Source organism: Lemur catta, chromosome 16 (assembly GCF_020740605.2).
Source record: "Lemur catta isolate mLemCat1 chromosome 16, mLemCat1.pri, whole genome shotgun sequence".
Taxonomy (NCBI): Eukaryota; Metazoa; Chordata; class Mammalia; order Primates; family Lemuridae; genus Lemur; species Lemur catta.
Window position 1 is genome coordinate 43,050,773 of NC_059143.1, and position 16,710 is coordinate 43,067,482.

Here is a 16,710-nt window from a genome sequence, read left to right on the forward strand (position 1 = left end):
ACCGCCGAAGTCAAAGGAGAAGAGGCACTTCAGCTCATGTCATCCAACCCTTTTGTTTATACATTTTCTAAATCACGGGTGTTTGCTGAGCTGGAAGCCAGCCCTCGTTACTTCTCCGGTCCCAACCTATCTTGTAACACCGCACTGTTGCAAACTAGGAAGGAAGTGTGTAGAAACCGCCTTCGGGGCGAGTGAAATGGAGTGGCAAGCAGACTCTGTGGTTGGACTGCTGCGCCTGCATTCTGTCTCACCCATTTCCCAGCTGTGTGACCTTGAGTAAGTGTCTCAACCTTTCTGTGCCTGAGTTTTCTCATCTCTCAAATAGGGAGAATGATGGCACTTACTTCGTAAGACTCTTGTGAGGATTAAACGAGATAAATGTATGTAAAGAACTCAGAAAAATGCTTTACACACAGTAAGCCCTCAATCAGCAGAAGCTGTCATGGTTACTGTTGTCACTTATACCTTTTAACTTTTCCTTCAAACAGGTTAAGAATGAGGATGAGCTAGGGAATAGACTTTTGTTCATTTCTTTTCGCCGTGGTCTTTGTGGTTTTCTCCAAGCTTTACCAAATTTAGCCTTCCTCCTGGGAAGGGCTGAATGCTCATTCTTTTAGTATAGTTTGGGTGTGTGGCACTGGGTCGAGCAGCTGTCCTGTGCTGAGGGTTTCTGGAGGACAGGGAGTGGCATACAGGCCCAGGTTCATGGTGATCGGTGCTAAGATGGGCTAGTTAGGGGCTGGGGCAGGGGATCTAACGGCATGGCGGGTTCTGCTTGGGAAACCTGCTTCAGAGTGAACATCTGGGGCTGGGGACCGAAGAGTGAGGCGTGTCTTTCAGGGCAGATGGAGCAGTGGTGGGGGCAGAGGAGCATGGGGTGTGAGTGGGGTGCTGGGAGGCCTTGCGGGGCAAGGATCCTAGTGAGTAAATTACTGCAGTCTCTGGGCAGGATGGCAGGTTTGGGCTGGCAATTAGCTGTTGGAACAGAGAGAAAGCAAGGACTCTGGAATTTTCTGGCTTGAGCAACGTGGCTGATGGTGTTGGCATTCTTGAACTGGGGGACGCTGGGAGAGTGGCAGGTTGGAGCGGGAGCTCGGAAGAGAATGCGTCCAATCCGGGACAAAACTTTGTTGAAAATGGAGGGAAGTGACACCAACCCACAGCTTCAACTCACCCTCTCTAAGGCAACCCCAGTGAAAAGGGAGTCATGCTGCTGGCGTTTTGACTTCTCACGCGTGCTGGCATAACCACTTGGCTATGAGTTATCACTTGCCTGCTCACCTGCAAGAGGACTGGGAGTAGGACCGACCACTTGTTCACTCGCTTGTTCTGCATCCATCGGAGGCCCACTAGGTGCCAGGCACTGTCCTAAGCCCTGAGGACTCAGCGTCTTAGTGAGCCAAAGCCATGCAAAAGTGCTTTCCTTTCTGCAGGTTCCATTCTAGTGAAGAGAGGCAGACAATAAACAAATAAATATGCAACCTGAAGTCGCAGCATTCAGATAAACATATGCTAGGCCAGTGTGGATGAGTGTCGCAAAGGGATAATTTGGGGAAGGAAGTGAGGCGGGGGCTTCCTGGGGAAGGGTAGTCAGGGAAGGTGACTTTTCCCCAGGACCTTGGAGGGAGTAAAGGAATGTTCCAAGCAAAGAAAATGCTGTGCGGGAAGAAGGGTCCGCTCAGGGAGAACCAAAGTGCAATCTCCTTTAGGGCTTCTCATCCCCCTGCCCGCCAAGTGCCCACTGAAGGGGACCCTGGTGGAGAGTCACCTTCTCTCCCCCACTCTTTCCCGCCAGGCTGCAGCCCCTGCACATGTATTCCGTGTGCCTGCTGGTGGGACTGTTCTCTCTCGTTCCCTGGGGACCTGTCTGGGAAGTGCCCAAATTCCACCGGGATAACTGCCGGCAAGCCTGGTGGACGAATCTGCTGCTGCTGAATAACTTTGTGTCGGTTCGGAACGCGGTGAGTCCCGCGTGGGCGGCTGTGAAAGGGCAGACGGTGTAAACCAGGCGTCTCACCGGTGAACTTTCCAAGGGCCAGCCTGAGTCCGGTCCCCTTTCTTCTGGCACATTCTCACACCAGTCTACGCACGGGGCAGCTCCTATGAGCAGCAGACCGTGGAAAGTGGCAATGGCCGCGAGGGGCCAGCCATCCTGGTGTGTGTCCCTGGGGAGCGGAGCCTGCTCCGTCATGGTTCCTGGGCCATCCCGAATCGCCCCACGGGGAGAGGACGCTTTCTTCACCTGCGCACGGGGAGCCTGTCCTGGGATGGGGCGTTGAGCCGCACCCTCACCATGTTGAACTCTACTCAATTTCAAGCCAGACCTGGCAGAGTTGGTTTGGAGCAACAAGATCCAAAATATGTATGTGCTGTGGCTTCCCCCAAAGCCCCAATTTCCTCCTAATGGACTTGGAGCAAATGAAATAGCTTTAATTAAATCATGTCACTGATTCTACATGCCTTAAAATCGAGGCTGAAAAGAGAATCGCTAAAGCTTCGCGGGGCCCTAATTATTGGATATAATCACTCACCAACTAGACAGTGGCCTTCAGGTAGCAAATGCGTCCTCAGGCTTGCGTCACCTACAGGTGGGGCCACCTCTCTGAGGGCCTGTCTGTGACAGGGCTCCATGCGGATAGTCTGGGTTGTTTTCCCAGATGCACACTGGCTTGGGCCACTTGTCACCAGCTCACCTTACATTCTTGAAAGCAGAGGTGCCAGGACCCTCAAGCCCTGGGGAGAATTGTCCCCAGGAACTTCTTCACAATGAAGAAAAAGTACAAGTAACCGCCTCATCATGCACAAGCATGGACAGTCTATGGCTTTGGCAGGACAATCCCATGTCAATCATTCCTGGGGACTCTTGGGTTCCCCACCAAGCCCGTCTGAAGCCAGGCCTTGGTTCTAAACAAACACACTCCTTCCACCTAGAGTTAGGGAAGGGGCAAGGAAAGGAAAAGAGAACATTGACCCTGTGAGTTCCAATGGCATCCTAACAATAATGCCCTCTTATATTCCTGTAACATGGCAGAGTTCACTTTCCATAGTTGTCTGGATATTAGCTGTGACTGTTTTTTCTTTTTTTTGAAACAAAAGCGAAAACTTGTCTGAATCTCCATTTTTTAAATTTTTTATTTTTTGAGACAGGATCTCTGTCACTCCAGGGCTAGTATGCAATGTTGTCATCATAGCTCACTGCAACCTCAAACTCCTGGCCTCAAGCGATCCTCCTGCCTCAGCCTCCCGCGTAGCTGGGACTACAGGCCTGTGCTACCATGCCTGGATAATTTTTTCTATTCTTAGTAGAGACAGGGTCTTGCTTTTGCTGAGGCTGATCTCGAACTCCTGGCCTCAAGCAATCCTCCCATCTGGGCCTCCCAAAGTGCTAGGATTACAGGTGTGAGCCACCACCTTGAATCTACATTTTTAAAAATGGCGATAACAAACCTGCCATCCAGGTGGTTACAAGGACTGAAGAGATGAGGGGTGTGCAATATGTCCAACTCAAATTTCCTTTGTCTTCCCATGGAAATACTCCCCACCCACCTGCTAAATCCTTCCTCCTAGTCCAGGCAGGCAGTGCGGAGCAGACATAGTAAATGAAGGAAGAAGTAACCTCTGCTTCTTTCTTTCAGTGCAACGGCTGGACGTGGTACCTTGCCAATGACTTCCAGTTCCATCTCACAACACCGGTGATCATCTTCGTCCACGGAAAGTGAGTCCAACTAGGACAAGTTCTTCTCCTCATGTGGCCTAAGGGCCCCAGTTCTGTGCAGAACAGGTTTTCAAAATTTTATGAAATTAACTTTTCAGAAAAGGAAACACCAAATGCTCTACTGTCCACCTTCTTCCAAATTCTCTTCTAGCGTTGGTCATGCGTGTAAGTCAGGATGTGTTTTGCAGAATTATCAACAGTGTGTACATGTAATATCTAATGTCCAGCTTTTTCTACTTCACTGCTTTTATAAACATTTCCACATATTGACATAACCCGCATACCTGTCAGTTTTAGGATTTATATCCCATTTTTATGGTTGGGCATCTAGATTGTATCCAATTTTTCATGATTATAAATGACTTTGCAATGAATGTCTTCGAACACACTACTTTTTCTCAGTTATTTCCTTGGGGGCAGATTGCCGAGTGGAATTCCTAGGTCAAAGGGTAGGAATGATTTTGTGGTGCTTGTTACATAGTGTGAGATTGCTCTGCGGAAGGAGCAACGTGATTTATAGCGGCCTCAGCAATATATCAGTGTACCTGCTCTCCTACATTGGATATTTATCACCTTAATTTCTGTTAGTTTTTGAAACACTTTAAGGCTTCAATAGTTCCTGGAAAGACTTATAGTTTGTAGATTAATCATGCCATATTTTAAGAGATTTATTATTCTTTTCTGCTAAAATGTATGTTCAATTTAGGAAATATTGGAAAACATTAGGTTTCAGTGAAGAGAAAATAATCACCCAGCCCCATGTTGTCACTCAGGGCGAGGTGAATTCATTGCTAATATTTTGGTGCTTATCCTTCTGATATATTTTCTGTCCAGCTTTTTATACATGAAAACATTCTGCAAATGCACTTAAGTAATTTTCTTTTAATAGTTTTATGACACATGCATTTCCCTATATTATTTTTAAGGTAAACATAATTTTGATGTTTGCATAACATGCCGTTCCATGAATGAACTGTAATTTACTTACACTTTCTTCTATTGTTACATACTTGGATTATTTCCAATTTTAAGCTTTTATAACTCATGGTCTGATAAATATTTTCATGGTAACCATTTGTCTCCAACTTCAATATTTCTTTAGAGTTCATATCCTTGAGAGAAATTACTAGGTCAAAGGGCATGAATGTCTTTTGGGCTCTTGAATCATAATGATAAATTACTTTACTTAAAGAGTGTATCAATATTCAGTCCTCAAGCCATCTAATTTAACTGTTGCCAGTAGAGAATATTAATAATAAAATGCAAACTTTGTTATTCAGATATATAAAATTTTTTTCATTTTTCACATTTCACTTAGAAGCCTGCAGAGCTGCATTCCAAATGTACGTTGACCAGCTTTGTCTCTTTTCATAGCTACTTGTTCGTGCCCTTTGGAGGGCAGACAGTTAAATCTCAGTCTGACCCATTGATGTTGTTCATTCCAGCCTTGTGCAAACATTCAAGTGTCTGGAGCAAAGGAAAAACATCCTAATTTTAATGTAATCCAAGAATTGAACATTTTTTAAAAGGCAAATCTGCTTTTTTGTATCTATATCTCAAACACACAAAGCTTTCTCAATTCAACTGTAAAATATTTTTGGACTATTAAAAAAAATTGTTCCCTAACTTCCCCTTCCGCTAAACACAGAGGTGGTTTCCTGGTATAGTGAAGTTTGAATCAGAAGACATGGGTTCAAATCATGACTGGTAAATTACTAGGGGCCCCAGGGTGAGTTGCTGGACTCTCATCTTTGTTTTCCATGTCTACAAAATGGGGATAATAACATCTTGCATCAGCTTGGAGGATAAATGAGATTCTACTTATGGCAACTAGCACAGTGCTTGCTTCTCAGTAATGAGTAACCCACGTGCCAACTTGGTTTCCTGTCCTTTGCGATTCCAACGTAATTGCCTTGGTCCCCAGCCACCATCCACAAGCAGTGGGGGCCCCTTGCCCCTCCAGCCTCTGCAGGGATGCGGGAAGGGGGGCTGGGTAACCCGCTGTGAGCTTCCGCTCAGCTAGGCCAGTTCAGGGACCGGCCAGCTCGCATCATCTCTGTGCGGTCCCTGCTCCCCAGAGTCCCTCATGTGTACAGCTGGTCCTCTTTCCTTCATTTCCTCTCTATCCCCCCTTTCCAGAAGGTACTGATGTGGGGTGGATGTTGATGACGGCTGCCTGGATGGCAGGGGTTTTGCTTCTGCTCAGCGCCGTTCCCTCTCACGCACCCGCCTTCTCTGCTTCTGAATTCCACCTCTGCCGAGGGGCGGGGTGACATGGAGACTGGGAACCAGTGCCCAGGTCCTGGGATGGCAGGTGGGTACCTGTATGTACAATGCTGTGGGTGGGGGGAGGCCTATGTTCCCCCTACATCCCCCACAACAACAGCATCCTAATCTACTGTCCTAGTTTAGTAGGGGGAGGAATGTAATTTATAGCAAAATAGAACTAACTGATAAAAGCGTATGAGATGGACTATGCAGAGTATAAAATTTCATAATCACGGTTCCCTTTATTTGGGGAAGCAAGATTTAAAAAAACAAAACTTAGAACATCAGCTCTTAGACAGACCTACCACCCCGTGTCTACTTTATGTACAACCACGTCTCCCCAGGATGAAACCGTGGAGCGTGGTGGGAATCAGGAATTAGTGTGCTCCCCCTCACCCCAACAGGGCGTCAGGCAAGGAGGGTCGGCAGTAGAAAAAGGTGCCTTAGGGATGCTGAGCAAGCGTCCCCCCTGCGGAGCCCCTAGCGAGGGCAGGCTGGTGACCCTGCCCACCCCAGGTCCTGTTGCCAGGGGAGGGGTTCTCCAAGGAAGAGCTGAGATGCTCACACCCACTGGGGCTCACTTGGGGTGGATTCCCTCTCCCCGTGAGGCACCACACCCTAAGGGCTCCCTTGGGGGAGGAAGAGCGGCTGGGACTGGACCATGGCCAGTGCCTGCAGGTACCAGCCTGTGGTCCTGCCAGAGGAGAAAGGGCGGGCTCTGCAGGTTCCTGCAGAGGTGGCACTTGGAGCCGATGCTCTGACTGCTGGTGTGGGTATTTAGTGAGGAAAGGGCAAGAGAAATGCGGTGGGGAGTCCTGGGCAGGATGCTGGGGGCTGACAGAGGCCTCAGAGGCAGCCTGGGGTCTTTCGGACCAGACGGAGACTCTGCTATCCCTTCCTCCTCTCGGGCTAAGCTCCTGAACCGGCCTTTCCGAGAGACAAGCAGTCCTGAGAGGACAGCGTGGTGGTTAGTGCTTAAAGCTCTGGTCCTTCCTCCAACCTGTTTTCCTGGGAGCCAGAAAATACAACCACTGACCCGAGGTGGCTAAGCGGACTGTGTGCTGTGGCCAGATGTCCTGATTAGTGACCTGGGGACTCGGAAGGACACAGTACTAACAGGAGGGAAGGCGGGGCCTGTGTCTTCTTTGACATTCCCTCTCCCTGTCTGGTTGTTTTAGTAACTTGACATACGAATATGCTAGTGCCACCATCGGACTGGGTGGCTTAACCAACAGCAATTTATTTCCTTACAGTTCTGGAAACTAGAAGTCCAAAATCAATTTGTTGGCAGGGTTGATTTCTTATGAGGCCTCTCTCCTTGGCTTGCAGATGGCCATCTTCTCCCTGAGCCCTTTTTTTTTTTTTTGAGACAGGGTCTCCCTCTGTCACCAAGGCTAGAGTGCAGTGGTGTCATCATAGCTCACTGCCAACCTCCAACTCCAGGCTCAAGCGATCTCCTGCCTCAGCCTCTCAAGTAGCTGGGACTATACGTGCGCACCACCACGCCTGGCTAATTTTTCTATTTTTTGTAGAGACAGGGTCTTGCTCTTGCTCAGGCTGGTCTCAAACTCCTGAACTCAAGCAATCCTCCTGCCTCGGCCTCCCAGAGTGCTAGGATTATAGGCATGAGCCACCACATCCAGCCTAAGTCTTCACATATTCTTCCTTCTGTGTTCAAATTTCCTCTTCTTATAAGCCCTCCAGCCATATTGGATTAGGGCCCAGCCCAATGACCTCATTTAACCTTAATTATCTCTTTAAAGACCCTATCTCCAAATCTAGTCACATTCATAGGTACTGGAGGTTAGACATCAACATATGACTTTGATGGGAACACAATTCAGCTCATAACATTCTATGTCAGGAAGTGTTATTAGTTTAGCTGAAATGGTGGTTAGCTAGTGGAGACTCATGGAGTCTGTGGTGGAGACTACTAAATCCCAAAAGTAGGTGCCAGGGATTGGGCTCAAGTCCCCTGGGGAGTTAATCACATATTTACTTGGGTGGATGTGAGTTTTTGTTGGATGGTCCAACTGGGTGGCTTACCACCCACCTGGGACAATGAGTTCTTAGTACCTCCCCACTCCAGACCTGGCTGGGAACCCAACGGAGTGTCCTTGTGACTGAGGAGCCTGGCCCCTACATCAGCATCTTTCCTAGAGGCTGTTATGGGAGGTAGATTTCAATCCCTCAGCTGAAAGCCAACACTGTCCAAGCTTGTGACTATGCAACTATATTTAGCTTCTAAATGGAGGGAGGTATAAAAGGTAGGGCTTTTTTCCTTCAGAGAATATACTTGAATAGAATGCCAATGGAATCAGGTCTTTTTAGAGCTCAGTAATTCAAGGAGAACAGAGCTAGAGGATTTGGCAAAAGTCACAGTAAATATACAGTATTCTTATCATACCTTCCTCCCCTGCCCACACTCATAGCAGACACTACCAGTCAATCACAGCACCATGGAGCTAGTATTCATCCTCGTTTCCAAGCATTAAACTAAAATTAGCACACTGGATGAAAATCACTTTCTCCCTATATCAGTGTGGTGATAACTGAATAGGATCTATCTCATCCCTTCCTCATGAAGAACCATGGCAACTTCAAGCAGTGGAATAGGACTGTCAAAGACATCTGGGCAGGGTTGTGGCCGGATGGTCTTATGCCTATGTTTGACATTTCTTCTACACCACTGCAAATCCTCTTAGTCCCAACCCTCACGATTCTGAGCAGGTCCAACCAGATAGTGCCTCGCTCTGAGCCTGTATTCTCAAATCCCTTCTGCCCCAGAACCTCTGCAGGCCCTTCCTGGTCTCACACATGCACGATCCCAAAGTGTGGAGGAATTAATTTGTGTAGGGTCACCCTTGACCCATGGGGGACAGAAGACAGTGGGAAAAGGCTTCCTTCTTTCATCTCCCAGGACAATTTTGAGGTTCATTTCATAGGGCTCTGTAGAACATTCTGGAAGAATTGAGCATTGGCTACCTTGATGGCACATCCTTACTGGATCTCTCATTCCTACTCACACATGAACTACCAGCTTCCAGATTTGGGGGTGGGGTGGGGAACACTTGGACACCCCTCCTACTGTGTCCACCCTGCCCTGTGCTTAGAGTGGGTGCCGTGTTCACCCTGTGTCCTACCCTGCTTTGACAGTCCTCTTTCCTAAATCAACCACCACTTGTGTCCATATTGTGTTTCACAGGTGGCAAGGGACCAAGGGACATCTCAAGCATGGTCTCCTTTTGAACTACACAGTAAGCTTCAGGGTGGAGCAGGCAAAGATGCTATTGCTGTTCTTGTATAGATGTGGAAACTCAAGTTCAAGGCCCTGCCCTGGTCGCACAGCTAGTAAATGGTCAAGAAACAAGACCAAAGGCTACCTCGGGTCTCAGCCCCAGCCCAGCTCTCTGCTCTCCATCAGCCTCCCCAAAGCAGGGCAGTGGAAAGCTCCTCTGATTGTCACGATTTCCAGCCATTTGTGTCCATAAATATTGCATGAAAGACACTGAAGGATGCTCCTCTCCATGTCCTCTTTTATTTGCAGAAATAAACACATCCTCATCCTCCTCGGGGCCGTGCTGTTCTTGGCATCTTTCACCGCCACTGCTCTGCTCACGCTGGCTCATAAACTTCCTGTGGTGGCTCCGACAGAAGCCAGGTAAGTCGGGCTCCCCGGCCTGACCCCTCCCTGGCCAGGACCTCCCAGGAGGGCTGCTGAATGCCAGGCCGTTCGTCCTGTGCCCATCAACTCGTGGAAAAGCTAGGTGGGAAATTTTCGGTCTAGATGGGAAAGTTGATTGCATTTTTTCTTCCAAACTTCCGGACCTTTCCACTTTCCACTGGTGGTGGTGGTGGTGGGTCGCCTCTGAGCTCACGCTGCCCATAGCAATGCTTCCCAGAGGAAAGGAGCGCCCCCGCGTGGCTACATCATTTCTCCTTCGGTGGCAAATCACTGCCTGGAAGCTCCATTTCTGGGTGGAGAAACTGAAACTTAAGGAAGTCGGGGCTACCTCTCAAGGTCACACCGCTGGTAGGTGGCATAGGAGTGACTGAACCTGGGACCTTACCCACATGCTATTTGGCCTCCCCAGTGAGGTATGGATGGCTGTTCTCAGTCCAACAGTCAGAGTGACACAAATGAAAGTCAGCCCATGTCATTCATCTGCCCAAATTCCTCCAGTGGCTGGCTGGCCTCCCCCATCGCCTCCTACTTGCTGACTCTGGACCGGCCACACTGGACCAACACGCCAAGCGTGCTCCCCCCTCAGGGCCTTGGCACTTGCTAGTCCCTCAGCCGAGAGGAGCAGCCTTTCTGTTAGAATCTTTGTGGCTTTCAGGTATCTGTGAAATGTCACCTTCTCAGAACAGCCTTTGCTGACCTCTTGAAATACAATAGCCCGGAACAGTGCCTGGCACAGAAGTGCTCAATATGAGTTTGTGAGTGGGTGGAAGGTGTGAATAAATGGAAGCATCAGTGACTACACCCTATGCCTCCCAACCAGGAGAGCGCCATGCCCTCCCCACGTCATGCCAGCTGCCTATGTGTGCATGCCCGGGTGATCAGGAGGAAGGTCAGCGTGTCTTGCCAGGCGGTTTTCAACCCTGGCTGCATGCTAGAGTCACCTGGGAAGCTTCCAGATCCCACTGATACTTCCAGCCCCTCCTTGGACCCGAATCTTTAGGGGTGGGGCCCAGGCAACTGACTTCTGTAAGAGCATCCTAACACGGCTCCAGGATCAACCTTTGTCCTTGGGAGCCTTGGACTTACTCTGGGCGCTACATTTTTAGAGCTATCCTGACATAGCAGCCATTAGAAACAATTTCATATTTATAATGAACACAGTCATCATATTTCCTCAGGATCCAGGAGGGAGGGGCCCCAGGGCATTTGGAACTTGAAGAAGCCAGCTGCCACCTAAGGCAGGATCATGAGGTCATTGTTTGCAGATCGTTACTGAGGAAATGAACAAATGTGCACCAAATCTACCTCTGGATTTGCTGATTACCCCTGTGGACATTTTGGGGATTCTCTTTTCCATATCCAGATCAAACATAAACTTTTTCCTTATTTTCTTGTGTTTTTCAGTGAAAACGCGGCTGCATTGTATTTCTTGGAGTATTACACCAAGCCCTACTGCCGATTCGGGCCGTTCCTTGTGGGTGTGTTTCTAAGCATTTTCATGCACCAAAACAACCAGGAAAACATTCTGAAAACCAAGGTATGGTTTCCCCAAGCCTTACTGTATGATTGGGACTGGCGTGGCCCATCTGGACGGAGGAGTCAGATAGCTGGGTGTTGAGCTGCAGTGTGTTCCTCATGGCTCTTCATACCAAAGAACAAGAAGGACTTTCTCTCTTGACAGAGCTTAATTCTCTGCTTTCTTCACTCAGCTCCCCTGGTGGAGCTACAGGTTTGGAACCCAATGGGGTCCACCCATAGGAACCTTGGTACAAACCCAAAGAAACTACCGGTGTGGGAAAATATGCCTAGTGAGATTACAATGGCAAGACCCTCTTCTGGAAGAAGATAGTGAGTTGGGTTGGATTTTAACAGCACACGTTCCGTGGTTTCTATAGACAAGATTCCTGGTCAAATTTGATGGTTCCACCTGCAAATCAGGACACACGGTGTCCTTGCCTGCCTGTCTTTCCTCGTGGTGCACCCTACTTGTTTCACTCCTAGCCCACAGTGCAGACCCCGCTTCCTCCAGCTTAGATGCTGTGTTATTTTCTAGCTTCTAAAGCTCTGAGTTTGGTCTACCCAACCCTTCTACACTGTTTCTCCAGCTCCGCTCTTCCTGGTCCTGACCCTGGCCCTTGAAGTGGTCCCCAAATGCTCCCTCTTCATCTTGGGTTTTCATTTTTTCTCACACAATGCCCGGGATGCATCTTGAGAGACTGCAGGCCCATTTAGGCCAAGGACTTAGCGAAGGGGTGAGAAGGATCCTAGGCTGAAAGAGAGGAGATCCCCTGAAGGTAACCTTTCCTCCTCTGCAGCGAGAAACTCGGCCAGGGGTCTCAGAGCCAAGATGGTGGACTGACCCGATGTTGGTTCAGTGCAGTGTAGACAGCACCACACCAGCTTGAGCACCAGAGCACAGAGAAGCAAGAGAGCTCCTTGGAGGATAGGTCTGGCTCTAAAAAGCTCAAGTAAGGTGATATAAGATCTAAGACCTTGAACTGAGCTAAATATTAGGATTTAACTCATGGAGCTATTCTTTGAATTGAAAACTTCTCCTTTCTCCCATTCCTTCCCCTGTTCCATGTCCCTGGTGAGTAGGGTGCTGCCGGGCAGGGCGTGTGTGCTGTAGGCACTCACATTTGGGGATGGAGGCGTAAAATTCATCAAGGAGTCTTATTTGGTTAGGGGACAGGATGGGAGATTAGGAGTGGCAGGAGTGGGTTAGAGCATTACTTTATTTATTGATTTTATTTTAACTGTCATTTTGAAAAAATTATAGAGTCAGGGGAAGTTGCAAAACCCTTTCCCCAGCTCTGCCACTGGTAACATGTGACATAACTACGGTACATGATCACAACCAGGAAAGTGCCATTGGCACAATCCACAGCCCTTGAATCCGCCGGTTTTACATGCACTCCTTTGTGCATGCGTGTACGTGTGTGTGCGTGTGTGTATGTGGTTCTGTACAATTTTGTCACGTGTGCAGATTTGCGTAACCACCACAATCAAGGTACACAACTGTCACCACAAAGATCTCCCTCTTGCCACCCCTTTCTAGTTACAACCTTCTATTTTCGTCAAATCTGAGCAGTGACTGAGGTTTACAAATGAAGACCTGAAGTGACAGTAATGACACTGAAAAGGAGGAAATCACACAATGGCTCTGGTGGGCTGGGCGGGACTCACCTCTCTTTTCCCCGCAGGTGCAGGCCGTGCTGGGGTGGACTTGCTCCCTGTCCACTCTGTTTGCCGTGGTCGCTCTGGCGTACGCGGTGGACGACGCCTCTGCTTCCTCCCCCGTGGCCGCGGCCCTCTACCAGGCCCTCCACCGGACCCTGTGGGCGGCGGCCATGGGCTGGGTCCTTTTTGCCTGCTGGGGAGGCTACGGAGGTATGATGTCCCTCCAGGCTTTGCCCTTGGGATCGCAGGCAGTTCCTGCAAAGGTGACATAACACACGAGTATACTGGAGGGGCTTCTATTTGCTGGAGTGGCAGATGAGTGACCTATAGTGACTCAAAACACTGATTGGTTTATATGTTGGGGAAAACATCCCACATAGTCTGTTGTAGATTTTTACATGAATTTATGTGCAAATGCAGGTGGTGAAAGAAACAGTTGCAGCCTCTCCAGTGAAGCTAGTTTAGAAGCTGGAAGAGGACTCAGGCAATGTAATGTCATGAGAAAACAAACAAACACACATACCAGTGCTGGGGGGCAAGACATCTGGTCACACCACCTTGGGCCTCAGTTTCCCCATCAGAAGGTATCAGACTCAACAGTTGCCAAGATCCCCTTCCAACACTGGGGAAACTGTTTCTGTTGAGTCAGCTTCCAGCACACAGGGAGCTCAGCAGATCCAGAGCTTGAACGGAGAGAAAGGATCTTCTCCGGATTAGAAATGTGCATTCAAGTCGCCTGACGCTTTCTTCCCTTTCCCTCTATTTGAGGTGGGAACTGGGTGCTCGGGTGCCAGCAAGTGGCAGGACAAGGGCTGGCAGGGAGCATCCGGAAAAGGTCCTGGCCCCAAGCTCCCCGGAAGCCCGAAGCAGGAGAAATGGACCCAGGTGGAGACCGGACAGCTTTAGACTCCAGGGAATTAATCAGACTAATGAAATTCAGCCTGTGGACCAAAACCAGCTGGCCTCAGCAAAGTAGTTGGAAATCATAGTTTAAAGAGAAAAGTAATTAAGTGATTAATAATTCCTGCTTATTGAGTGCGTGCTGTATACCAGGCCTGTGGAAAACTTCACCCACAGGATCCAGGCAACACTGAGCCCCGTGTGAGGCAGAACCATAATATCATCGGCTCTGTTTCTTAATGAGACCAGCCGCGCCTGGAGACGAGGCGGCACGGCTGGCGAGGGGCCGAGCTGGAAAAGGAACCCGGGAACAAGCGTGAGGTCTGACGCCCGTGCTCTGCATTTCTGAGGCCAGGCCCGCTCCCAGATGTTGATTAAAATCGTTCTCAAATTTTATCAGTATTTTAATATAACGATGAGGCATTTGTTCCTTAATATTTTAATTTGGAAAGCTTTCCCTTACATGGAAAAGTGAAGTTAAAGAGGAAACAGGCTGCATTCCCTCTGACTGATGGATTTGCATTGACAGGAAAGTCTGGGTCACATGACCACAACCCTAATGCCCTCTTGCCATCCTGTGACAATGTCCCTGAACTGTCATAGAGCCTCATAAACGACTACTCCCCTGGCCCAGGAAAGGCAATCTATAATGTTGTGGCAAACATCGCAGTATTCCCGTCTAACGTGAGAAGGGCTGGGGTTATCAAGAATAACTGACTCACGTAACGATGACTTAGGTTGGATCAACATCGCCCCTCTCCCCATCCGTCCCCGATTTGTGATGTTAAGAGATAACTCTGGGTGCTGTGTGGGGACTGTAGGGGGCAAGAACGAGAGCAGAGGCCACTAGATCCGCTGGGAGACCACTACATCTACCGCAGGGTTTCCCGGAGGAGATGAGGGAAGATCATGAGGGTGTTAGTGGAGGGAGTGAGCGATGGTCCGATTTGAGGCATGTTTCTAAGACAGACTGACAGCACTGTCCAGTGTGCGAGGGAAAGAAAGGAGTCTGGAATGGCTGCAAAGATCTTGTCCTGAGCAACTGAGCAAACCATCATGCACCACTGAGCACTTGAAATGAGGCTTGTACAAAGGCGAAATAGAAGTTTTCTTTTTTATGTGGCTTAAAACAACAGAAATGTATTCTGTCACAGTTCTGGAGGCAAGAAGTCCAAAATCAAGGTGTTATTAGGGTTGGTTCCTTCTGGATGTTCTAAGGGAGAATCTGTCCCATCCTCTCTCCAAACCTCCAGTAGCTGCTGGCAAGCCTTGGTTTTCCTTGGCTGGTGGCTTTGTCACTCCAGTCTCTGCCTCTGTCATCATGTGGCCTTCTTCCCTGTGTCCCTCCTCTGTGTCTGTCTCCTTTTCTCCGAGGACACTCATCATTGGGTTTAGGGCCCACCCTACTCCAGGATGGTCTCATCTCTAGATCTCTCCCTTCATTACATCTGCAAAGACCCTTAGTCCAATTAAGGTCACATTCTGAGGTTCTGCGTGGACGTACCTTTTAGAGGACCACTATGCAACCCACTAGAGAGAGCGCTAAATGCTATTCAGAGAGGAGTTTTTCATTGTATTTAATTTTAATCGATTTAGATAGCCACGAATGACTAGTTGCTATTGTCTGGGACAGCACAGTTCTAGGACATATACCAAGTCACAGAATATTTGTCCTGAAGGGACCTAGAAGGTGATCAAATGCAAGTGTCTCACAGACAGATGAAAAGTCTGAGGCCCGGCAATGTCAAATGCCTCATCCCCAACCCCAGCGGCTCCCGAGGCCACATCCTGAACCAACACCCAGCCCTGTGCAAGGATTTTATACCTTGTTTTATATGCGAAATATTTTGTGCTCGCGGGTGAAACCATGCTAAGGAAGTGAGCCTCACTATAAACTCAAGATTAGCATCCCTATCATATTAGTACTTTCATATTCTTGCAACAAGAAGGCTTTATTTTTTGGTACATTCTCTTAAAAATTTTATTGCATAAAGACTTTCTTAGGAAAAGTTCCCAGACTTAGGTGCAGAATCCAAAGAGAGCAGTGACGACAGGGTGTCTTCAACGGCCCAGAGAGAGGGGCTCGAGGCTTCCTGAATCAATGTCTGCTCCTTCCAGGTCTGGTGAACCGGATGCTTTCTTGGGACATCTGGAGTTTCCTGGCCAGCATTAGTTACGCTTGCTACCTGGTGCATCCGATTCTGATCATCCTCTACAACGGGCTCCAGGAAACACTTATTCACTACACCGACACCAACATGGTGAGCCAGCACGCAGCCAGCTCTGCCAGCACCACAGCTTGTTCTCTTCTTGAGCAACAAAGCAGCCTGTTTGCTTCTTTGCAAGACTTTCCTTCTTTCCTTTTTTTTTTTTGTTAGAGCCTTGTTTTTCTTTGTTTTATTTGTGGGAGAAAGAAGGAGGGCTGCAGCACAGAATAACATCTTTATTTATTTTATTTTTAGTGTTTAGCACAGATTGTCCTACAGATGCATTTCCTGTGGCCAGGATGGTGCACCGTAGGATCTGAACACAACAGCAATTCTGGAGTAACACCGTGTTCACTTGCCCTTCTTTCTCTCCAGTTCTATCTCTTCTCCGGACACTGTTTGCTGACGTTCATCACGGGGCTGGCCCTGACACTGTTCATTGAGAAGCCGTGTCAGGGACTGAAGCGGCGCCTGCTAGACCACGAGTGTTCTGGTTAAAACCCAAAAGAATGGACAGCCCTTTGTGGGTGGTGGCCTTGTTTATGTAACGAATGCTTGTATGAATCTGGTTTTGTGAAAGTTTAATATATACAAGTTCTTTGTATTTAATATATTACATAAAAGAGTTCTGAATGTTTACTATATAAAAGAGTTCTATGATAATGTTTTTAGCAGCACAATAATCAACTTCTGTTGTACCTTTTTAGCAAAAAGAAATCATTGATATAGAAAATCAAATACAGGTCAAGACCAAA

General features: G+C 48.3%; 1 protein-coding gene across 1 annotated transcript in view; it reads left to right on the forward strand.

The window, feature by feature from the left end:
- LOC123621726 (O-acyltransferase like protein-like) overlaps positions 1-16,453 on the forward strand; it is a 45,305-nt gene extending 28,852 nt beyond the window's left edge. Inside the window, exons 9-15 of the mRNA XM_045527627.1 lie at positions 1,796-1,961; positions 3,636-3,715; positions 9,531-9,644; positions 11,073-11,205; positions 12,872-13,058; positions 15,867-16,009; positions 16,331-16,453. Of these exons, the coding sequence (XP_045383583.1) occupies positions 1,796-1,961; positions 3,636-3,715; positions 9,531-9,644; positions 11,073-11,205; positions 12,872-13,058; positions 15,867-16,009; positions 16,331-16,453 (946 nt within the window). The remainder of the gene's footprint in view (positions 1-1,795; positions 1,962-3,635; positions 3,716-9,530; positions 9,645-11,072; positions 11,206-12,871; positions 13,059-15,866; positions 16,010-16,330) is intronic.
- The last annotated feature ends 257 nt before the right edge of the window (positions 16,454-16,710 follow it).